At 39.4% G+C, this 25465-nt stretch overlaps 1 protein-coding gene across 1 annotated transcript in view; it reads left to right on the top strand.

Annotated features, from left to right (window-relative positions):
- The window catches only part of LOC124038290 (protein bicaudal C homolog 1-like), an 83593-nt gene that overhangs the window by 24499 nt on the left and 33629 nt on the right, over positions 1-25465 (top strand). The window contains 2 exon segments of the mRNA XM_046353961.1: positions 4792-4838; positions 15882-15951. Coding sequence (XP_046209917.1) covers positions 4792-4838; positions 15882-15951 — 117 coding nt within the window.

Here is a 25465-nt window from a genome sequence, read left to right on the forward strand (position 1 = left end):
GAAGCCAGTGGAGAGAGCGGAGGAGCGGGGTGACGTGAGATAACTTGGGAAGGTTGAACACCAGACGGGCTGCGGCATTCTGGATGAGTTGTAGGGGTTTAATGGCACAGGCAGGGAGCCCAGCCAACAGTGAGTTGCAGTAATCCAGACGGGAGATGACAAGTGCCTGGATTAGGACCTGCGCCGCTTCCTGTGTGAGGCAGGGTCGTACTCTGCGGATGTTGTAGACCATGAACCTACAGGAACGGGCCACCGCCTTGATGCCTTCAAAGTCTTTGTCATTCAAGGAGAGATTACTTGTTGTCATGCACATTTTCTCTTTGAGAAATACTGCACCAAACATCTTAGTTTGATTGTAAAGTTGCGACTAAGGTCGCCACCACAGAAACTCATGAAATCTTTAAAATCTTGACATTATCTTAGATTCATTCTATTTTGAGGAATAGTATACTGGCTATGGCATCTCATAATGGACAAGCAGTACTATTGCCTATTTTATTCTCGTTTTTCAACCAAATGTCTTTCGAGAGAGTATGTGAGCACACTTGTTCGGCTAGCCGAGTTTGGTTTGTGACTACTATGAATTCCCTTTGTATCCAATTTGATTGCAGAAATTGCATTACCAATTTGTCTGAAAATGTGTTATCGATTTGGTAACAGAATTGAGTTTTAATCACTTACTAATTCATAAACAAAATGTATCTGTAAAAAAATACTATACCTAATTGATAGGTCTACCTTGTTACTTCTGTGCACTTTAATTGTTCTCCTCATTGAAAATATTTTTAAGCTATGTGTGTTTTTGGTAATGGAATTAAGGCACAAGGCAATGTTTCTTAAACTTACAGAAAGCAGAACAAATTTGACTAAACTTAATATAAGTACATTAGATATTAGTTGGCAGGGTTCTTCAACATGATTGTTTCTGGGTGTATTTGTAATACCTTAACTTTTTCTGGTAGATGTTTTCTAAGACCCATTTTCCATCTGTATGACAAGTAATCAAAGCCTTTGTTTATTCCACATTTTTAGGATGGAAAATGGTTGAATTGATCGAAAATAGTGCTGAGCAATTACTGCTTTTTGAGGATGTTTCGGTTCGATTATAAAAAAAATATATAAAAAATTGTTTTTTTGGTTTCAATTGTTTTTTAAACATTAAATGTACTATGAGTTATGTGGGTTGAACGCTGTAACAACACAGAATAAAACAATTAATAAAGGTTCCTTGATGGTAGTGTCTGCACATTACTGCTTACAGGTAACTATAATTTATTCACATTACTTAACTCTTATAAAATATTTTAGTTGTGTACATTACATTTGTTTCATTTAATTTCAAGTCATCTATCTATAGAGCTGCTGCCTATGCTGTCTGACAATCACTTTTGTAGTTCTTCAACGTAAATAAGGCATACTTTTACGACTGCTGAATACCAACTATCAATCACTTAGGTCATGTATTTTCAGGTAGAGATAATTCCCGAAGCAACAGCTGCTTTCTATATCACCTAATTATTGGTCATTATTCTGTCTTTTCTGTAGCAGGCTTAAAAGGAACACAGACCGGACAAGTAGATACGCATGGATTATCGTCACATTAGTTAATTACCACGTTTTATGTGCTAAACTATGTAGAATTGACCTGTTAGAAACTCCCTACTACATCGCACAGTTCAGGCTGGATCTGATTTATTTCTAGAGAAACTGTGCAATGTGCGTATTGAGCTCTCAGAAAAAGAAAAGAACATTCTAATAACTGTACCAACTTAGTTGTTTAAAAAACGAAACATAACAGGATTCTCGGTTAATCGCTCAGCACTACAAAAAAAGGCTTTCATTTGACACCCAATCTCTTCTGCTTGAGAGCCTTACAGAGCGGAGTTTTGTATGGTTGATTTCTGTCTAGTTTTCTGTGTGTCTTTTAAGAACTGTTGGCTAAACCTGAAAATGCTAAGCTACAGTACACCTGCTGCTATGTCTCCATTGTCTCATAACCTACAGAACTAAGACAATGTTAGTATTTTGATGAATCAGAGTGTGTATTGTTTTTACTGAACAGTATTCCTTTCTGTTGGTGTTATTCTGTAATTTGATACTGTATGTTTCCAATAATGCCGGCCCACCCCCTACCAGAGTCTTAATCTTTCCCAAAGTCAGACATGCTAGGCCAGTATCATGCCATCTCCTAGTGTGGCCCTAATAGGCTGTACCAACTACCTCATCCATTTGACCTCCAATTCTAATACTCCCACCTCCTCTCAACTGTGTGATTCACCACACTCCTCATCTACAATGACCAACAACTCCCACAGGGCATGCTGACCCCAACCTGCGCCTCTTTTTTCAATTCCAATTTGAGGATTTTTCCTATTATTCAAACACCGCATACTGGCAGCGCCGACATGTCTTACGGGTATATTAGCCAGGCTCCCTGCAGTTAGACACTTTTTTTTTTTTTAACACAGCAATTCCTTAAAGCCATTGAACATACCGATTTGGCATGTGTTTGTCTGTTGGACATTAGGAAAACGAGATTCCAGTCTTGGAGGTGTGTTTCTGACCGATTTTGTGTTTTTGTTTAATGATGAGTCACTAGACGCGGAAGCCTATTTCACTTCCTCAAAATCCCCAGAATGAATCAAATATGACTCAAGAAATCTGTATTTCATTTTGACGTTTTTTGCCGAGGATGTTTCAGTTGCGCAATTTTACATCTGTGATTGGCGCAGTATTTCTCAAGTAAAATCAAATGTGACATGTCTTGTGTAAACAAAGTTGGAGCTGCTGGGCAGGTCTGTCTCACTGTATATACTATTGGATAGAGTGCAATCACCGCAGCTGTTCACCCAAGTTAGTGGGCAAATGGACATTGTCAAATCAAAACCCAACCTTCATTTACCCTTGAGACGCACGGATGTTTCAAACTCCGTTTTAGACGAGACTGACTTTATGACCAAAATTATCCAATTTACACTTTCTAGTAATTTCTGACACTAGAATAACTGTTTCTGACTGGAATCGATGCCACATAGGCCATTTTGTTGCTTCTGTTAAAATATCAAACTCTTATAACTATTGGTAATGTTCCCTGTAAGAAAGCTGCCGCTTTCAGACTAATCGGGGGACTGTGAATAGTATTTCATGTGAAATTTATGGGCTACATTGTTCTGAATGAAGCAGGCCCTTGTGTGAAATAGCTGCAGAGGTGTTTTTGCGGGGGAGTAAGTACAAGCATGTGTGCAATGTACTTTATGAAGGTATTACTCCATCACCAAGGGCCAGTTTGTGAGGACACAAAATCAAACACCTGTTGGGGTCATTTATCTTATTCCTAAAAAGATTCTTACTGAGGAAATGTTATATTGAGAATGAACAGTGAAATATTTGTTTTCTTTCAAATTTCAAGCCACTAGTATTGCATTTCACCACTCCTTATGGATCACATGGTGACGGATAATTAAGAAGGTACATTTTTAAATCTAATGAAACTGGACAGGTTTCAGAGTGTGGAAGCAACTTGGATAAATCTCAGGATCGGATATATTGATACTCAAGTTGTCAAACCCTCCACAACATTATTTACATATTGATATCAAGAAAGCAAACGTGCTGTATTTCAATAGAAAACCATGGTGACGTATGACTAGGGTTGCACAATTCTGGAAACTTTCAGAAAAATCCAGTTTTTAAGAAATCCTGGTTGGAGTATTCTGGATATTTTGCTTATTGTGTGAATATTCCAACTGGGTTTTTTGTAAACCCTGTACATTTTGGGAAAGTGGATGGATTTGTATATGTATACCTGTATATTTTTTGCAACCCTACATATGACATTGTCCTACAGTATTTTGCCAAGGTACATACTGTGTGTTTCCATGGACCAATTATAGCCAGTTAATCATTTTGATTGTTGACATTTTCTGTCATTTTTCTGAAGAAAATGCATTGCTATCCAGAGGTGATACTAATCAGAACATTGGGTTAAGTTGATCATAACATTACTTATTGTCATTACATCAAGGCCATTATTTATCACTGTGCACCAGTTCTGTGGTGACCCTGACCCAGTTCCGCTGAAAATGTGGTAAATCCATCAAGTGAATACAGGAACCACCTCAAATGATGGATAAATGCTCTGTGGGGAACAACTATGTATTTTACATCCACAGAAAAGCCACAGGCCAGGCAAAAGGACTTGCAGAATGATCTGTATCAGAAACAAATGATTGTATATTCACTGTGGTTGGGAGACTGTTCCTTGCCCATATTATATAGTACCAGAAGCCGAGGTCTTTAGTATATTTTCAAGTCTTTCAAATAATGTTTCTTATACTCATGGATATTTTTACACAATTGTGTGCTCTGCCAGGTATCTGTCAGTCAGTTCTCTGGTAGCTAACATTCCTCATGCCAGCCTTACGGCACCATACAGGAGGAGACATTGTCTGTCCAAAAGTGTGAATATCCCAAATAGGTAGTATAGCACTGAGACCTTTTATACAAAGTTCAGCAATTTGTTAAAAGGAAGCTGTATCTAATTATAAGGATTATCAAGAATGAGTTTGACGTCTATCTAAATCCCAAAATTGTATATACTGATGTGCCAATGACAATACCCAAGGAATGGAGATCCACTGAAAAGCAGATTTTTGGATTTAGTCATGGTATCCTCACATTTCCAGGACATTGGATAACCGAAGCGTGATTTGGCTCTGTGAATGTTATACAGTATTGTATATTTAACAGTTAATGGTTTCATCAATTGTTTCTTTTTCCTCTCCTCTACAGCGGCCGCTGGGGGACGAGTCAATGGCGGCGAGGATTTCTTTCAGAAGGTAAATCTCTAATATGTATTATTGGATCATGTTTGGATTGTGTTCAAGTCCAGAGAAGAGCACTTTCCTTCGGGTGATGAAAGTGTCCGGTGTTCATTTAATAGGGTTCTGATTGTAGATACGTTAGTATAATTTTGACTTGAAACTATTGTGGGCCTTGCACAAATCAGGCGTGTGCTTGACAGGTTGAGGTTGAGGCTGCACATTTGATAGGCCAATTTTGGACTACTCTCCACACACAGAGCATGTACAGACAGAGATGGATCCAACGCATTCATACACATATGCATCCGCTTTGTTGTCATATTTTGTTACCATCAAATATTTTCATTTTTTTTCCCTAAGACTCAGTTGAGTTTGTACTAGTCTGCTCTACGTTATTGCATAGGCATCCAAGTAATTACCTGAAAGAAAATGGAAAAGTGTTTGAAGACACTGCTCCTGTTTAAAGTGCTGTTTCCTGAAGTGTTTGAACTCCCTCCATAGTATGTTAATATACTTTTTAATTAAATAAGTGATGGACATTGGTTTATTTTAGCATTCTTATTTGTTTATTTTCCATCTCTGGTTTTGAGGGAAGTTAAATTGCCTACTGCTATGTCATTTAATTTAACTGTCCCTACAGCCATTTCATGTCCAAGAAATGCAAACCGGGCGCCGTCCCATTATTTTTTAAATCATATATGCTAGACATGTGTTTTGTCTCTAAAAACAGTGCCTTCTGAAAGTGTTCAGCCCCCTTGACCTTTTCCACATTTTGTTATGTTACAGCCTTATTCTAAAATGGATTAAATAAGTACACATCCTCAGCAATGTACTTCCTCCCTACCACTGAGGAAGTACAGCTCCCGCTCAGCCCAGTCAAAACTGTTCGCTGCCCTGGCCCCCCAATGGTGGAACAAACTCCCTCACGACGCCAGGACAGCGGAGTCAATCACCACCTTCCGGAGACACCTGAAACCCCACCTCTTTAAGGAATACCTAGGATAGGTTAAGTAATCCCTCTCACCCCACCCCCCCTAAGTTGTAGATGCACTATTGTTAAGTGACTGTCCCACTGGATGTCATAAGGTGAAGGCACCAATTTGTAAGTCGCTCTGGATAAGAGCGTCTGCTAAATGACTTAAATGTAAATGTAAATGTATAAACACAATAACCCATAATGACAAAGCAAAAAACAGGTTTTTTGAAATGTGCAAGTGTATTACAAATATTCAGACGCTTTGCTATGAAACTATAAATTGAGCTCAGGTGCATCCTGTTTCTATTGATCATCCTTGATGTTTCTACAACTTGATTGAAGTCTACCAGTGATAGATTCAATTGATTGGACATGATTTGGAAAGGTGCACACACCGGCCCCACAGTTGACAGTGCATGTCAGAGCAAAAACCAAGCCATGAGGTTGGAGGATTTGTGCGTAGAGCTCCGAGACTGGATTTTGTCAAGGCACAGATCTGGGGAAGGGTACCAAAACATTTCTGTAGTATTGAACGTCTCAAAGAACACAGTGGCCTCCATCATTCTTAAATGGAAGACATTTGGAACCATCAGTATTCTTCCTATTGCTGGACAAACTGAGCAATCAGGGGAGGAGGGCCTACTTTGCTCAGGACCTCAGACTGGGGCGAAGGTTCACCTTCCAGCAGGACAACGACCCTAAGCACACAGCCAAGACAATGCAGGAGTGGCTTCGGGACAAGTCTCTGAATGTCCTTGAGTGGTCCAGACAGAGCCCCGACTTGAACCCTATCAAGCATCTCTGGAGAGACCTGAAAATAGCTGTGCAGCAACGCTTCCCATCCAAACTGGGTCTGAATACTTATGTATATGTGATATTTAAGTTGGGGTTTTTCATTATACATTTGCAAACATTTCTACACACCTGTTTTTCATTATGGGCTATTGTGTGTAGATTGAGGAGAGAAATTATTTAATCAATTTCAGACTAAGGCTGTAAGGTAACAAAATGTGGGAAAAGTCAAGGGGTCTGAATACTTTCCGAATGCACTGTATGTAGCTTATTCAATTGAACTTATCTGACATAATTGTAGGTGGTGCCTTGGCTTGCCAATTATGCTTTTCCAAAGCCACTGTCCTGTCTTCACATGCAATCATTACTATGCCAATATTCCATTCCAATCTATGCTGGTCAGAAGTTTAAAAGGTCAATAATTGTACATTAACTGTAGTTATGTTTGGCGATCGGAAAAGGACAATAACAGACTGTGAAGTTTTTACTGAAGAATTTCCGTTCAAATGGGTCTGGAATTTCCCTGCGATAGCATGACCACCACACAGACCCAATTAATGTCAGAAAAATAAACATGGTAGACATCTGGAACGGTTTATTCTAAATAAAATGTATGGGGTGTTTGGACTATGTTGAAGTCGATGAAAATGGGAAGTCTTACTTACACCATTTCCTTCCCTCAAACACACCCATGTACCACACACACGTATGCAGTCCCTCATATATCACACAAAATGCACACAATGATTCCCCCTCCACACACACACACCTGCACATACAGTTTTATAGTGAGGGTTGGCGTCCCAGCAATTCCTTGGAAATAAACTGCTAGTTTTTGTGAGGTCAGTAAGAGAAAAACAAAACACTCTTGCAGGCATTTCCCTGTGGTAGATCACTCTCTTACTCATTGTCTGTTTGTCTTCCGTTCAGGCCAGCTCTCAGACCCAACCACATCCATCCCCATTTTCTCTCTCCCTCTAATGCTGGGTCCAAGCATTGTTTCCTACTCAGATCGATGTATTAAACCATTTGTAATGTATTGTGACATGGACCTTTTGGTGTATTTGACTGTTGGACAACATACTTTGTGTAGGCTATTATGTATTGTGAAAACTACTTGACAATTTAACTCAAAGACCATGGACCATTGAACAGTTCGACAGGCTGTTGGACCATACGATGTTTGGACGGTGAATAGTTTGACTGGTAGATCGTGGACCATTAAACCTTTTGGCGTGTTGGATTGGTGGGCTATTAGACTTTGAAGAGTTGGACTGGTAGACTATGGACCACAGAGCTTTAGTGGAGGCTTCAGGCAAATGTATTTGAGTGCTGAGCCAGTCCCTCCCTCATCCCTCGGCTGTGGTTCTGTAAACAACGCCAGCTTGATATACGAGCACTGATGCACTCTGATCGGAGGCCAGAATGATTCTACTTCATTATTTTAGAAGTACAACACCGTCCTGTAGTTTTATGCTGTCTAGTGGGTGAGAAAGGAACGTCTTTAGATTATTTTGGTAGAGAATAGAGGGTTAACAAGGTAGAGGAAGTAAGTGAAAGGGTGAAAATGAGTCATCACATCGCAATGAAGGAATTAATTGTATGATTATTTAAGTGAAGTTGCTGACTTTGCGAGGTGTCCATTACATCAAACCAATAGCCCTCTAAATTGGTTGGTTCCTCTGTAAGTACTTGAAAACTTTTTATGTTTTAAAAAGTAGCAGATATTGTGCAGTTGCTCCTAATTTGGGATAATCTTTTGAACTATGCACATATTAGTTGAACACCTTAAGGTTAAGGTCTTCTCCCCAAACATAATGGAGCTCGTGAGAGTTAGCGCATGGATTGTTGGCACATGTTAAATTCACGCGATCAGTCTCATGGGAAGAAAACATTGGATGGATCACTAACTAAGACTCTCAACTGAAACAGAACACCCGCCCCATCCCTTTAACTCCTAAAACCTCTGTCCATCACACACACACACACACACACACACACACACACACACACACACACACACACACACACACACACACACACACACACACACACACACACACACACACACACACACACACACACACACACACACACACACACACACACACACACACACACACACACACACACACAGCTGAATCAACAGTATACAGGAAGACAGTCCACTCCATCCATGTTGATTGCCACCGTGCCTCACACACACATAGAAAACTCTACAGAAAGTCTACACCCCCTTGAACCTTTTCGTTGCATTAAGAAGTGGGATTGAAATAGATTCCATTGTCATTTTTCTTCTCTCTTTGATCTACACAAAATACTCCATGATGTCAAAGTGAGAAGAATATTCTACAAACCTTTTCAAGTGAATAACAAATTAAATAACTAAAATATAGTTGTTTAGGCAAGCCTAAATTAGTTCAAAAGTAACATTTTGCTTAATAAATCCCAAAGCAAGGAAGAGTAGCTGGAGCAGCTATTGGGGATCCACAATAAATACAAATAGGTTCTATGGACTCGCTGTGTGAAATAATAGTGTTTTACATGATTTTGAATGACTACCCCTTCCTCTGTGCCCCATACAACATCTGTAATGTCCCTCAGTCAAGTATTGAATTCCAAGCACAGATTCAACTACAAAGACCAGGGAGATTTTTAAAAGCCTCATAAAGAAGGCCAGTGATGGGTAACGATAACAAATCAGACATTTAAATATCTCTTCAAGCATGGTCAAATTAATCATTATGCTGTGGATGACGTATTAAACCACCCGGGCACATCAATGATGCAGTTGTCCTTCTGAATTGAGTTGCAGGACAGGAACAAAACTGCTTAGGGATGTCACCCGAGGCAATTTTTTAAACCGCTATGGCAGAGTTCAATGGCTGTGACGGGAGTAAACTGAGGATGGATCAACAACATTGTAGTGACTTTACCTTAATGACCTACATGACAGAGTGAAAAGAAGAATACAAATATTCCAAAACATGCATATGTATGCAACAAGGCACTAAAATAAAACTGCAAAAAAACACAACTTTATGTTTCAGTCAAACACAACACATCACAGAGTAACTTCCTCCTTATTTTGAAGCATGGTGGTGGCTGCATCATGGTATGAGTAGGGCTGTGGCGGTCATGAAATTTAATCAGTCGGTGATTGTCAAGCAAATAGCTGTCGATCTCACGGGAATTAACCATTAATTAACATAAACACATTTAGCATCTTCTGGCTTCCACACACAGCCTACAAGCCACTGATGCAGATGCACATTTTTTTAAAGTCTAATAAACCCATGTAATATAGCCTACACCTTCACAATAAATCCATTCTTTATTTTCGACAGGTCTAAAGAAGCATGATATGAAGAAAATGTAGTCTATTTCAGAAGAACAGAATAGCATACTCTGAATTGTCCTTATGTTCGGTCCTGATCTGGCTATGCCAAATGGCTGTGGGCTACACTAGTTCATTTAGAGGGATGACAGAGTGCTGAGTACCAGTGAGTTATCAAGTTTGGTCACATGGAATTTGACTGCCTTCATGACTCGTGACCGCCGGTGTGGCGGTAATACGGTCACCACAACAGCCCCAGGTATGAGTATTCTTGACATCTGCAAAGACTGGAGTTTAAGATGAAAGAAACAGGATGGTTTAGCACTGACAAAATCCTAGGGGAGAACCTGTTTCAGTCTGCTTTTCACCAGACACTGGGAGGGGAATTCACCATCAGCAGGACAATAACCTACAACACAAAGCAAAATCTATACTGGAGTTGCTTACCAAGAAGACAGTGAATGTTCCTGAGGGGCCAAGCTACAGTTTTGACTTAAATCCGCTTGAAAATCTATGGCAAGACTTGAAAATGTCTATCTAGCCATGATCCCCAATATCTTAACAGCTTGAAGATTAAAAAAAAAAGGCAAATATTGCACAATGCAGGTGTGTAAAGCTCTTGTGAGACTTACCCATGAAGAATCACAGCTGTATTCGCTGCCAACGGTGATTCTAACATTTATTGACTCGGGGGTGAAGACTTACCTAATCAAGGCGTATTAGGGTTTTATTTTTCTTTAATATTTTAAAAATGTGAGAATTTTTCATCCACTTTGACATTCAAGTATTTTGTGTAGATGGTTGACAAAAAATTACTAAATCAATTTGAATCCTGCTTTGTAACACAATAAAATGTGAAGAAATGCAAGGGGACTGTAGACTTTCTATAGGCATTGTATACCCTCACGTGTACATGGCACATGTGACTGTTTTTGATGACATTCCCAAAATGACATCCTATTCGATTTGGGTTATAGCACTACGTATGTATCTGACCTTCCTGCTAGATCCAATCAGTGTAATATGTAATGAAACTGATCACAATGCTAAATGTATGCATTACTTGAAAAGGGCACAGTAGCAGAAAGACTGAAGAGTGGAACGTGAAATGTATAGTTAACCTAATTTGAGCAAATAGCTGACCCATTTGAGAGGTATTTGCTGGGCCCTTCATACAAATAAACGCTATCCACCCTTAAAATGGTGTGTGGTCTGTTAGAAATCACTCCCATCTGTATGGCCTTGCCAAGAACCGCAACTATGGAGAGGAAGCAAGTTCCTGAACAAGACCCTATAGAGAAGAAATGGAGGTTGGCAAAAAATGTAATTGGCTGTAAAGTTTGGACTTAGGAAATCTATATAATTGCATATATCTCCATAAACATTTGGTTGTCGGTTTCATCACAATTATCTGACATCCCTTTAATAGGGTTTTGATCTGATTTGTATTAACTGGCTTTCCAAACATGCCTGACCTTTACTGAGGCATACATTTCCTGATTGGATGCAACAAAGGGCAGTGATCATCTCATAACTGTTGTTGCATTGCATGTTCTATGCTACAGTATACAATCCCTGTATCCATTGTATCATGTGATATCATATCTGATCATAGTCCATTCCCTGGCCTTTCCTGGAATGTGTCTAGTTTTGGAAATGTCTATATTTTGAAAGAAATGCATAAATCTGCATACTGTAGTTGCTCTGGTGTACCTGAAGAATTTCAAAGCACCATAGAGAATAAAAAGGCGAGTTGTGTTTCTTCACCGGGACAAAATAATTTTGTGGAATTAAGCAGAAACCCCATTATTGGCCCATGAGACTGATAAAATTGGGGAGGGAAAGAGCCAACGGGGGGAGGGGCGCAGAGCGAAATTCCTGATGGATATGATGAACAAAATGTTCCAGAGATGTGTTTGTCATACTGTTGAGTGGGAGCACATAGTTTTGTTTATAGAGTGAAAGTCTACGGGGGGTGGTTCATATAAAATGTATGATAATATGCTCATGTGTATCGTGATTGAGAGAATGTGCTAAAGACTGTCTCTCTGATTCAGTGCTGGTGTGGAATGTTGGTAAAGATGGGACTTATATGTTGAATTTGGAAATCCTCTGGGTTAGATTTCCCAGTGTAAAATGTTATTTACAGAGTCCTAGATTATTGGAGGTCAACTGTATACCATGTTGTCCTCATAGTTGGAAGCAAAACTGTTTCCACATTTAATTTTTTTTTTTAAGGTAAGGACACATTCTTATTTTCAATGACAGCCTAGGAACAGTGGGTTAACTGCCTTGTTCAGGGGCAGAACAACAGATGTTTACCTTGTCAGCTCGGGGATTCGATCTTGCAACCTTTCACTTACAAGTCCAATGCTCTAACCACTAGGCTACCTGCCGTCCCCCACATGAAGTCCTTGCAGTTTAGAATCGTATACATCAGTATCTGTTCGATTCAGAAAACAAACTGCTCTATTCTGTTCGTTAGATAGGAAGTCCATCCAAAAATATGTTGATTTTTTTTTTTCTTCCCTTCGCCCAAAAGACGACCTTCTTGGTTCTCTATTTTATTTGTATTATCTTGTGAAATGGTTAGAAATGCCACAGCCAAGGGCGTTCATGAGAACTCCAGCTTGGCAGGGCTTTTCTTGCCATTAGACAAAGATAATACCCAAGACCAGTAACATGAGCCAAGGTCTTTAGTGAGAGAATGAAAAATGCAACTCAACAAGACACATTTGTTATACTGTAGGAATGGGTTTTATATCGTGGAAGCATTTTTAGCTGCCAATACTGTAGTGGATTTGTTTTATTGGTTTCAATGAAGAATGCAGAGACATAGCAACTGGATTAAATTTGAGACTTTTTAAAATAAAAAAAATTGTTTTTTTCCAAAAACCTGTGTTTGTGGATAAGCCCCACAATCAGTAATGCTACATTGCATAATTATGTTCTTGCATGGCAGTTCATCAGCCCATCTGTGGTGTGTAAACAACAGGGATGAATAATCTAGCCTAACTCTGACTAGATATTTGAGGTATGTTGTATAGGCTACATTTTCAAAGGTTCAATAAATCTTATCTTTGCAATTTGAATTGACCAGAGCAGTCAAATGTGATTATAAATAGGCATAATTCATTTTTCATGTTTACATGGGGCCCTCTAATAACTGCAAAAATATGTATCCTACTCTTCATATTGTTGGGCCAAAGTAAGATTGTGAAGGATTCTTTTTATGCTCCACGTCACTTTCCATATTTGTGTTTTGATTATAGTATGTTTGAGAAACTCAGTGATGCTTGAAGGGCCATCCACTCAACCATCAGAGAGGTCTTTAAGAGTGTGTCATACTGGAGTGAAAATGCACACGTTAAACTAGCACTGCCCAACAGGTGTTTCAGACTGGCTCTGGAAAGTCTGTCAGTCAGTTTGGAGGATGCCAAGCAGGCCTATACTTCCCAAACATATGGAAGAATTTTGACATTTCCTCTATGAATAATGTACTGGATTAAGATAGAAAATTGCAGAATGAAGGCTGTGTTCTTTATTGAAAGAGTTGCTTTTCTTTTGTATTTTTCATAGAAATGCATCGCAGTACATAAATCTGGGCTCATTAACTAGGATTCAGCCACAATCTTTTTCTTGAACGGTTGATCAGGGGGCCGGAACATAATTACGAATAATATGTAGACTGCAAAAAGCCCAAACTGATATAATATTTGACTAAAACAATCATTTCAAACCTTGCTTACATTTGTGTACGATCACATACAGGCACGTGAAAAAGCATTTGTCCCTTTTTCCCCACTTATATTTTTGATACTGAATGTTATCAGATCTTCAATTTATTTCATAAACAAAGTTATGCAACACCCAATATCACTGTGTGAAAAGGTAATTGTCCCCTTACACTCAATAACTGATTGTGCCACCTTCTAGCTGCAATGACTAAAACCAAATGCTTCCTGTAGTTTTGATCAGTCTCGCATGTCGCTGTGGAGGATTTTTGTCCCACTCTTCCATGCAGAACTGCTGAAATTCAGCGACATTTATGGGGTTTTAAGTATGAACTTCTCGTTTCAAGTCCTGCCACAACGTCTCAATTGGGATTATGTCTGGACTTTGAGTAGGCCATTCCAAAACTTCAAATGTGTTCATTTTAGCCATTTTAATGTAGACTTGATTGTGTTTTTTGGATCATTGTCTTGCTGCGTGACCCAGCTGCACTTCAGCTCACAGACAGATGACCTGACATTATCCTGTAGAATTCTCTGATATGTTGGTGAATTCATGGTTCCTTCTATTAAAGCAAGTCGTCCAGATTTTGAAGCAGCAAAGCATCCCCAAACCATCACACTACAACCACCATGCTTGACTGTTGGTATGAGGTTCTTACAGTGGAATGCCGTTTGGTTTTCGCCAGGCGTGGGACCCACGTCATCCCAAATTTATACTTTTGAATCATCTGTCCATAGAATATTCTTCCAAAAGTCTTGATGATCATCCAGGTGCTTTTTGGAAAACTTTGGACGACATGAGCTCCATTATGCCAAAAACCAAACATACTTTTACCACCATGTGAAGTTCATCGTAACTTATTTCATCTTGAGCCTAATAAACTGCATGCTTTCCTGAGTCGTATTGAGAGGACCACACAACATGTCATTGCGTGAATCTAAGTTTCCATCAGGTCTGTCATGACATTTTTTATTAGACTTTATTCACATAACCAGGTTTCCATCCAAACTTTTTATCGACATGGACATCTGCTCTAAGCATATTGTCTTTCTCTGCGTGGGTTCCCATGTGAGGTTTTGAGGTCCTTGCATAACCACTGGAGTCCATGAAGAACATGGAGCAGCTTCATACTGTATGAGGGAACATTCATAGGGTGCTCACGTGTCCAAGCCAGTCTGAGTTCATTCCTTTTCCACCCAAAAACACGAGCCCCTGGTACGTGTTAAAACAAATAATCACGACAGGACCTTTGTGAAAACAAGGAAATTGTAGGACAAGGACAGATCTCTGTGTTTTGGAGATGGATGGTTTTCTGAGATTTTAGTTTCTAATGTAAACCACCAGTCAGCAGGTCTCCATTAGGCGATGCAGATGGTTCATGTTTCTCATGGCTGAACTGTTTGATCCCCAGTCTATGTTCAGGAAGTTATGTGACGGTGAGCGGCCTCATGAGCGTGTGGACGATGCCTGTAGTACCTCAGAATAACACACTCTTTCCTCTCGGACTTGTACTTTTGCTCTTTCTTTTTTTGTTTCACATTCATGCATATGCTCCTGGTTACGATGGGTAGCTTTGTAAAAGGGCTCTCACATAGATTGCAGCTGACACTTTTCACGTGTTCCTAAGCCAACAACACCCAGTCCACTTTCACAAAATATGGAGATGTTGGCTTTTTTTTTGTCACAGAGTACATTTGTTCCAGTAAGCTTATATCAAAAGCCATGTTTTCGCTGGATCATACCATTTCTGGTTGATTTCTCCCCAAAATGTGTAGATCGCAGACCTCTCGTCATAGGTGCTCTCCAAAGTCAGCATGGCAAGAGGTTGGAGGAGGTGCAGGGCAGTAGAGGCAATGAGGCATTGTCCAAAGTTTAGACAAGCTTCGAGCCACATTCAATCAGCCATAAACACAGCAGACGTGTGAATTTTTCTGGCTAGTGGTTACTAGAACGTGGTCCTCATTTATACTGTTTATTTGAAGTGAGGCTGGATTTCTGTTATGTTTAAAATGACACGTGTTAAGATTTGTATATATCAAGCAGTTATCTGTCATGTAAAATTGGACATTTAAACGGACTACAGTATAGGCAGTCTCAAAAAGAAGCATTATGGTGTTATTGTTTTCCTGATCCCCATTTTTGTTCAGTATATTAAACATAGATATGTAATGACACTTTCTTTTTCCTTTTTATTGATTATGACCAATATCTGTTTCAGGTCATGGATGAAACCAAAACACAGATAGCGTGGCCTTCCAAATTGAAGATCGGAGCCAAGTCCAAAAAAGGTGAAAGTTGTAGGTTTTGATTCTACAACAACAGCTCAGCTGTGGTTATATCAAAAGTAACAGAACATCCTTCTTGTTAACTGCTCTACATTTGACTCCAATGTTGCCTTTTCATTACCGGATGTAAGTCTTAAGTTTTGTTTTTGGAAGGTATTTGCTGATGTCTGTACATGAAGACTATATAAATCAGTGAATTTGCAATGACAACATAGGTTTGTTAGTTTTAGCCCTGAATTCCTTAATAGAAAATGACTCAAGTAAAAGTGAGTCACCCAGTAAAATCACCCAGTAAAATACTACTTGAGTAAAAGTATTTAGTTTTAAATGTACTTAAGTACAGTGGTAGCAAAAGTACTCAATTGTCATACTTTAAAATGTTATTTATGGACAGACGGGCACACTCCAACACTTGGAGGCAGTAGGGATGACACAGTTATAGATGCATGAATTGTACCATATTGCTGCCCTGCCTGAGCATTTGAAATGTACTTTTGGGTGTCAGGCATAATGTACTGTATGGGAGTAAAAAGTACATATTTTCTTTAGGAATGTAGTGGAGAAAAAGTTGTCAAAAATATCAAAAGTAAAGTACAGATACTATTTAATTTAAAATACTTAAGTACTTAAAGTACTACTTTTAAGTACTTTACACCACGGGAAGTAATTATAGAGGGGACACGTCATGTATATCAAGGTCGCAGCAGCATTCATTGTTTCACCACTTTAAAAACACTTATGTTTAAAGATGAAACCTTCTACTTTTCTCTCTGGTCAGAATTTGCACCAATTTGTGAGTTTGTACGAGGGATGTTGAGTTAGGAGTTATCTGCATGTAATGTCTGAAATTCCAGTGCACTGCCAATAAAATACTACTGCTATTTAAAGCTTGTCTGGGGGGGTTTCGACATGCCCCCTTTGTTGACCCCAATGGAATGCCAGTGTGCATCTTCATGCCAGATGTGAAACCCCAAAACAACTTCCTGAACTTGACCCAGAAGTTGATGAGTTTACACTGGATTTTTGTTTTTAGGGCTGACCCCATTTAGTTGATTGTTTGGTCAATAGGCTGTTGGTCGAGCCAAGATGTTTTTTTAGTCGTGTGTGTGTGTGTGTGTGTGTGTGTGTGTGTGTGTGTGTGTGTGTGTGTGTGTGTGTGTGTGTGTGTGTGTGTGTGTGTGTGTGTGTGTGTGTGTGTGTGTGTGTGTGTGTGTGTGTGTGTGTGTGTGTGTGTGTGTGTGTGTGTGTGTTTTTAATGATAGCACATGAGCGGCAGGGTAGCCTAGTGGTTAGAGAGTTGGACTAGTAACCAAAAGGTTGCAAGTTCAAATCCCTGAGCTGACAAGGTACAAATCTGTCGTTCTGCCCCTGAACAGGCAGTTAACCCACTGTTCCTAGGCCGTCATTGAAAATAATAATTTGTTCTTAACTGACTTGCCTAGTTAACAAAAGGTTTAAAAAAAAACAACATTTTTTTAAATGAGACACCTGTCTGATTCACGCCTGTCTGAGTGGACTAATCCATTGTGAAGGCTGCAGGGATAGCACACCAGTATCACCAGCAGTACATTTCTAATCTACAATGTTTGTTTGGTTAATGTAGTTTCTGTTAATGCATTCAATGTATTATTACCTTCTTACCGTTGTCATTGTACTGTAGGAGTGGACACGTTGTTTGCAGAGCACACAACCAAGGCTACAAGTTTTGGTTTATTTCATTCCATTCACAAGTTGTCAATATGTTCATTGTCTTTTTGTTTGTAGTGCTCTTGTCTATCTGGAGTAAGGACATGCACCTGATTACCCACATAACTAGGCCTAGGCTACCTGGCCTGCTCACAAATGTAGGCCTATAAATGTGCCCATTTGGGGATCTGATACTATTTCTGATTGTCTTAACTCACCATCACTGTGGAGCTTTTCAAAGTATTTTTTCAAGTCTGTTTCAAGTCTGTTTTTAAATCCATTGAGAATGACAATAGTTCCACAATGTAGCCTATTTGAAAAGTCTTCATGCTCTGATCTGGTGGAAAGATCATAAAATCGTCCTACCTGATTACTTCTTATCCCTTGCGCAAATAGCCTACAGCTGTGTCTGTCCGAGCTCACTGGCAGGGAAACTCTGAGGGCCCAGCATATTTTATACAATGTTACAAGTTTGCTAGCATGAGCTTTGGGCTGCACCAATTAATACAATAGTTGGTAAAAATGGAAAATGGAAATGGTACGATAACTTGGCACTCCAAATGGAAAAGATTGTGGAACGAGGAGGGTCGGGAACAGGTTTTTGTTCTTCTGGTTAGGCTATATTGATCTCGGCTCCCTTCCTCTTTAGTAATTTGTGTGTCTTCATTTTTAATTGCAGTACTTAAAGCATTAGACAACCTCAGTAGCCTACAAGTAGTTGATTTTATTGAAACACGGGTTGTGTCTAAGAAACCAGTGTGAAATGGCTAGCAAGTTAGCGGGGTGTGCACTAATAGCGTTTTCAATCGGGGAAGTCACTCGCTCTTGAGACCTTGAATTAGTTGCTTCCCTTGCTCCGTAAGGCGCCACGACTTTTGTGGAGCGATAGGTAACGATGCTTTGTGGGAGGCAGTTGTTTGTGTGCAGAGGGTCCCTGGTTCGAGCCCCTGGTTCGAGCCCAGGTAGGGGCGGAAGCAAAACTGTTACATCTATATATTGTAAAAAAATACACGTTTTAAAAATGTTGACCAATCGAGTGGTCGAAAGAACAGACCACTCTTGCTCGACTAAGATTTGTTTGTAGTCGGACAGCCCTAAATCTTTTTAACAGCTCTTCTACTCCTAGTCAACCTCAAGCTCATTCACAAAACTAACTTACATTGGAAGAACAGTTTGTCCATTTTTATTCAGCCCTATGATTTGTTGGCTATCAGCCTTTTAATATTATATATTCCAAACGGAGGGGTATGAACAATGTCCGCTAATCTCTTCCAGTTATCTCATGGGTGCATGCACTGCATTTTTGTGCATTTGGAGGAAAAAATAAATGTATTTTTGTGACCCTTTGTGCTTAACAGCTGGAGGGGAGAGAGTACTCTATCGTCTAGGTACTGTAATCAACCCTGACATCTACCCACAATGACTGGATGTCGTACACCTGTGAGTTTGAGCTGAGGTTAGCCATCAACACATCTACATGAGACTTATGGATACCCATGCCATTCTGCTTCTCCATTATGTTTACATTTGAATCACCAGCTATCTGAAAGTCAATCATTTTTAAATTGGAAGTTCAATCATAAATATTCTGTCAGTGATTCATAGGAGAAACAGTATCTTAGGCTAATGTTACACTTTACCAGAACATTTCACCATGAGAATAGATGCTCACTGTCCTTACACATTTATATGTATGACCAGTGGGAAATGCTCTAACTATCCATCTTGAATTGACAGCATTGTATTGTGTTTAACTCTTCTTTCCTACATTGTTCATTTGGGTAAGGCAACACGTAGCCCAATCAAAGGTAAAAGTGTAAATATGGCTTTATTCTCTACTTATCAACACTACTCGAGGGAGTAGTCTAGATTCAAGGCGCACGCTCTTTACACGCGGGAATCATTTTTAAAATGTTTCGCTTTTCGGGACAGCAGCACAGCGATTAAACGGATATCAACTTCCAACTTTTTACGTTGGTTCAGCCCCTATTCTTTCCCCAATCTTTTAAGCCAAATTGACTTAATGCCTAGCTTTTGAATGGTACTTTAGGAAAATGGGAGGCGAAAGAAACGCCCACCTGTTTAGGCGAGGTGCTGGCTAGCGGAGTAGAAAAGAGGAAAGCCGATTTAATCTAGCAGCTCAGATGCAATAATTGAATAACCTAACATCCAACGTATCGACAGGCAAGCTGTCTTCTTCAGGGTATGACGACATACACTGCGGGTCACTAGTTTTATATAGTTTATATATAGTCAAAGGACACACACAGGTGTATGTAATCATAGCCGGGTGTGGCCTGATATCATTGGTTAATTATTAGATATAAAAAATAGCATACAAAAAGCGTGAATGATCGCATATGATCATAGATACAATTTGGCTACAGAGGCCTAGAGACATTTTCAATGAATAGCAGAGGAGATCCTTCTGACTTACCATAGATAAATTGGATGGTAGTTATCTTGCCTTTCCAAAGTTTTAGAATCACAGGCCAACTCTCGGCTAATAACTTTTTAAACTTCCTATTCTGTTTTTAAATGTGTACCAGTCAGGTTTTATTTGTTCAAAAGTCTGCTATATGTGTTCTAAGAAATGTAAGTTAACACATCATCTAGATCAGGGGTGTCAAACATACGGCCCGCGGGCCAGAACCGGCCCCCAAGGAGGTTCGATCAGGCCCGCAGGATAATTTGAAAGTGGAAAAAATGCATAAAAGACATGGAATTAATATTTTTAATTCGCTGCAATTCATGGATTATCCGCTAAGGGGCGCACTCTTTCCATCAGAGTAGAAGACAAGCCGCATCACTGAGACAGACTGAAAACAGCAGACTGTATCAATGCGCCATCTGCTGCTTGTTACGACGTTGTTAATACCTTGGTCTCTACCTCTCCGCTACACCTTCATTAGCCAAAATGTCGTTATCCAAACGGAGAAAAGTAGATAAGGAGTGTAGAATTTTCAAAGAAAAATGGACCACGTCCTATTTATTTACAGAGATGCACGGAAAACCTTTGTGCTTGGTGTGTTTGCAACAAGTTTCGGTATTGAAGGAATATAATATTCGACTCCACTACGAGACTCATCACAGCGAAAAATATGACGGCTTGCAAGGACAACTGAGAAGAGATAAGATTAACGAATTGCTGGCGGGTCTGAGGAAACAGCAGTCAACTTTCATCCAGAGCCGAGAAGTCAGTGAAGCAGCGGTAAAAGCCAGCTACCTAATTGCTAGCGAAATAGCATTAGCATCGAAGCCGTATTCCGACGGTGACTTTGTTAAACGATGCATGATGAAGGCGGCTGAACTTGTATGTCCCGAGAAGCGACAAGCTTTTGCCAATATTAGCCTGACGAGGAATACTATAGCAGAGAGGATTTCGAACTATCGGCAGATTTAGACAGTCAATTGAAACAGAGAGTCAAGTCATTTATTGCATTTTCCGTGGCAATTGACGAGAGCACTGACATCACAGACGTGGCCCAACTGGCCATATTTATTCGAGGAGTTGATGAGACATTGACTGTTACTGAAGAGTTTCTTGAGTTGGTGCCAATGATGGACACCACAACAGCCGAGGACATTTTCGGCTCTGTCGTTGCTGCATTGGACAGAGTTGGAGTGGACTGGTCCCGCGCTGTCAGCCTGGCTACAGACGGCGCGCCATCCATGGTCGGAAAGAAAGCAGGTGCCGCGACGAAGTTCAAAGACAAAGTACAAGCCCTTAATGGAGGAGATCGTTTCTGGACATTTCACTGTATTTTGCACCAGGAGGCATTGTGTTGCAAGTCACTGAAAATGGACCACGTCATGGAGGTGGTTGTTCGCACTGTAAATTTCATCCGGTCCAGAGGTCTGAACCATCGTCAGTTTGACAAACTTCTCAGCGACAGCAACATTACCCACAGCCTGCCATACCACACTGAAGTGAGATGGTTAAGCCGAGGCGCTGTGCTGAGTCATTTCTTTGATCTACGAGAGGAAATCTGACAGTTCATGGAGAAAAAAGGAAAACCGGTGTTGGAATTACAATCTCAGGAATGGCTACGGGACCTTGCATTCTTGGTTGATATTACTGAACACTTGAACAATCTGAACAAAATGTTGCAAGGCTGCAAAAAGTTGTCACACAGTTTTCTGACAACATACATGCATTTAAGTTGAAGCTGACTTTGTGGGAGATGCAACTGGCAAATGGCAACCCTGCTCATTTCCCCTGTCTGAGAGATGTGTGTGTGACCAGACCTGATGCGGACATGAAACGGTACAAAGACAAAATTGCAGGACTACTGCGGGAGTTTGAGAAACGTTTTCAGGTATTTGGTGAACTTGAGACAGAATTTTCAGTTTTTCGCTCACCTTTCACAGTTAAAGCTTCTGATCTGCCGGTCGAAATTCAGCTAGAGATAATTGATTTGCAGTGTGATGCAGATTTGAAGGGCAAATTTGCCTCTGTAGGTCTGGACAGATTTTATCAGTATCTACTACCAGGGTACCCCAAATTAACAGCCCTGGCTGCTAAAATTTTGTGCATGTTTGGGACAACCTACCTTTGTGACCAAATTTTCTCAGTGATGAATATCAATAAAACAAAAATGCGTTCAAGGCTCACAAACAAGCACTTAAATGACATTCTGAAAGTGACAGCTAGTCAGGACATGACACCTGGTGTTGATGCACTTGTACAGGCCAAAAGATGCCAAGTTTCAGGTACAAATACAAGTCCAGACTAGACTAACACCTTTAAAATGCTGCCTTAGATACTGTTTGCATTGAAAGAATACAGCTCTGTGAAGATGAATCCTTACTGTGGTGATTTAAAAATGTGCACTTTAATGTTAGTCAGCAGCTTCAAAACAAAAGTTGTGTGATGGAATTCTACTGTTCATACAACTCCATAAATTTTCAGTATGTATTGTATGTGTATGTATGTTTCATGTATGAAGTTTACAGATTTACAGGACAGGCAACACTTTCTTCATTACACATTTAAAATCACTCTCCTTAGTTTGTAAGGTGTACGCAGGGATTACATTTAGATTTTATATGCGTATGTGTAAGTGGTTTAAAAATTCCTTTCTTTAAAAGTCTCATTTAATCTTAAAGTGCATTACTATATTTTTCAGTACCAATTAAAGTTTTGTGCCTTTGTACAATCAGTGGGATCAGTTGCAATGCATATTTGTGAATGATAAAAGTAAATTGCACATTTGTCTAAGGAAATATGAGGTGTTTCATGAAATGTTTTGTAAAAGGATAGTTCATTAAATTTCAATATTTTCCTAATGTTCTTGTGCTTCTTTACACCAAAACAAAGGAAAGACATTATATTTTGGTTATTTATAGCAGAGTATGGTATAATTTTAATGGTCCGGCCCACTTGACATCTCCCTAGGCCGTATGTGGCCCACGATGCGAAATGAGTTTGACACCCCTGATCTAGATCATAAAAAAACATTGTGCTGCCTTATTTATAGACCTTTCCAAGGCTTATGACACTGTTGACCATTATGTTCGAATTCAAAGGCTGGCTCAAATAGGCCTGGATCAGGCTTCTAGCAAGTGGTTTGTGAATGATCTGTCAGATAGGACACAATGTGTGATTTCTGATGGTGCCAAGTCTGGTTTCCTGTATATTGCTAAAGGTGTACTGCAGGGGTTGGTATTGGGACCTGTTCGCTTTACTATTTACATAAATATTACGTAAATATTATTGGTCTATCTATTCATTCTGTGTGCAGACTACACTGTTATGTATGCCATTGCCCCAACTATTAACCATGCTATTAACATAGAATGGTCAATAGTTGGGGCAATGGCATACATAACTGCAATCTGCAATCTGACTTTGTTGCTGATGCCTCACAGAAAGCCCTGGTTGGTTTAAAACGTGTACCTAATGCGGGCAAGACTAAATATATGTATTCTAATTCTCTGCTATTTTTTTTTTGCTGGTCTACATATATATTCATTGCATTGTTCTCCCAACGATCGGATTCCCACCTATAAATATCTGGGCATTTGGATTGAAAAATACTTTGTTTTATAAGGTGTATGAATGAGCTAGTTAAAAAGGTACAATTTTAAAGTGGGCTTATTTTTTAGAAATAGATCTAGCCTCTCCCTAAATAGCAGGAAGCAGATTGTACAGTCAACTTTCCTGCCAGGTCTTGACTATGGTAACACCATTTACCAGATTGCAGCAGCCACTACTCTTAAACCTTTGGATGCTGTCTACCATAGCACCCTTTGATTTATCACAGGTGACAGTTTTAATACTCACCACTATGTCCTGTATCAAAAGGTTGGCTGCTCCTCATTAGTCCTGTAGATCACTTCATTATTCCCTTTTTTGTTTAAAAAGCTTCACTGCACAAGCTTCCGACTTCCCTAACTTTGCTGTTAAAATATAAAAATATGAGATATGGTTTTGGTTTCTCTTGAGGTTCCTCGGGTCTTCACCGAACTAGGTAAATCCACTTTTAATTTTAAAGGCGCTCATTGCAGGAACCAACTACAAAATACAATACAATTGGATGTTCTGGTGCCGCTCAGGCAATTTAAAATATTGATTGGGGACCTTGTTATTAAAGAATTTAGTTGTTTTTCTTGAATATTTGTCTTGTGCTGTATTGTGACACAACCCGGGATTGAATCCGGGTCTGTAGTGACGCCTCAAAGCACTTTGATATAGTGCCTTAGACCACTGCACCACTCGGGAGGCCCTGGTCACTCCCTTTTTAAGGCCAGGCACCACACCCTAATCGGATCATTTTCCCACTTAATCATATCACAGTCAACTTTTACCAGTTGAATGTAGACACAAATATAATGCTTTTTTGTATATATTCTTTTCTGAAATAGTATACTGTATACAGTATACAGTGGCTTGCGAAAGTATTCACCGCCCACCCCACTTGGCATTTTTCTTATTTTGTTGCCGTACAACCTGGAATTAAAATGGATTTTGGGAGGGTTATCATATCATGCAAATACATTTTTCTGGACACCAGATGAATTCAGCCGAAATATTTTTATTTTTATTTTGTTAAGACACTCCGGACTGGATTTATACATAGCAGATTGTGGATGAATACTTTTTCTTTTTTCTATCTGTAAAATAATAAAGGTACGCTTTTAAAAAGAAAATGTAATCGATAAAAGTGTTTTGACAGCATATCAACAATTCCCTTTGTTCAAGTCTGGAGAATATGTTTAAGAATAACCACGTAGAATTTGGTGAATGCAGATGTTTCTGAGACTGAGAAAAATGTTTTGACGTGTGGGAAGAGTCTGACTTTTGGGAAATGGCATTTAAAGGGGCAATCTGCAGTTGATACATCAATTTTTGGACATATAAATGAATGATATGTACCCATTGATTCTTGAAGAATATAACTTATAAATGCCTAATGAACTTAGTTCAACTGTCGTACCCCATAACAGCCCAATGTATACGCTTGTTTTACTTCAATGTTTGTAAACAAAGTAAATGTAAACAAACACTATATAGACCTAAAACATAGTAAAAACTCTAATTTTGATATTTTATATATCCAGTCCTTGTATCCATAGCGCTGTCTACAGATGTAGGATCTTAATTTCAGCCAGTTTGCTACAGCAGGTAAATAATCCTGCAGTGTAAAGAAATATGGATTATTATGTAGATTATCATTAATGGGCATTTTTAATAGGGGTTGATACATTTTTCGTCAGGGCAAATCAAGCAAGTCTGACATTTTTAAGTGGAAATTACAAACTGTAGAAGCCTTATTACACCTCTAATACACTACAAGTTTGCATTACCTGCTGTGCAGGAAAATGATCA

This window comes from Oncorhynchus gorbuscha, linkage group LG06, assembly GCF_021184085.1.
Source record: "Oncorhynchus gorbuscha isolate QuinsamMale2020 ecotype Even-year linkage group LG06, OgorEven_v1.0, whole genome shotgun sequence".
NCBI classification, from domain to species: domain Eukaryota; kingdom Metazoa; phylum Chordata; class Actinopteri; order Salmoniformes; family Salmonidae; genus Oncorhynchus; species Oncorhynchus gorbuscha.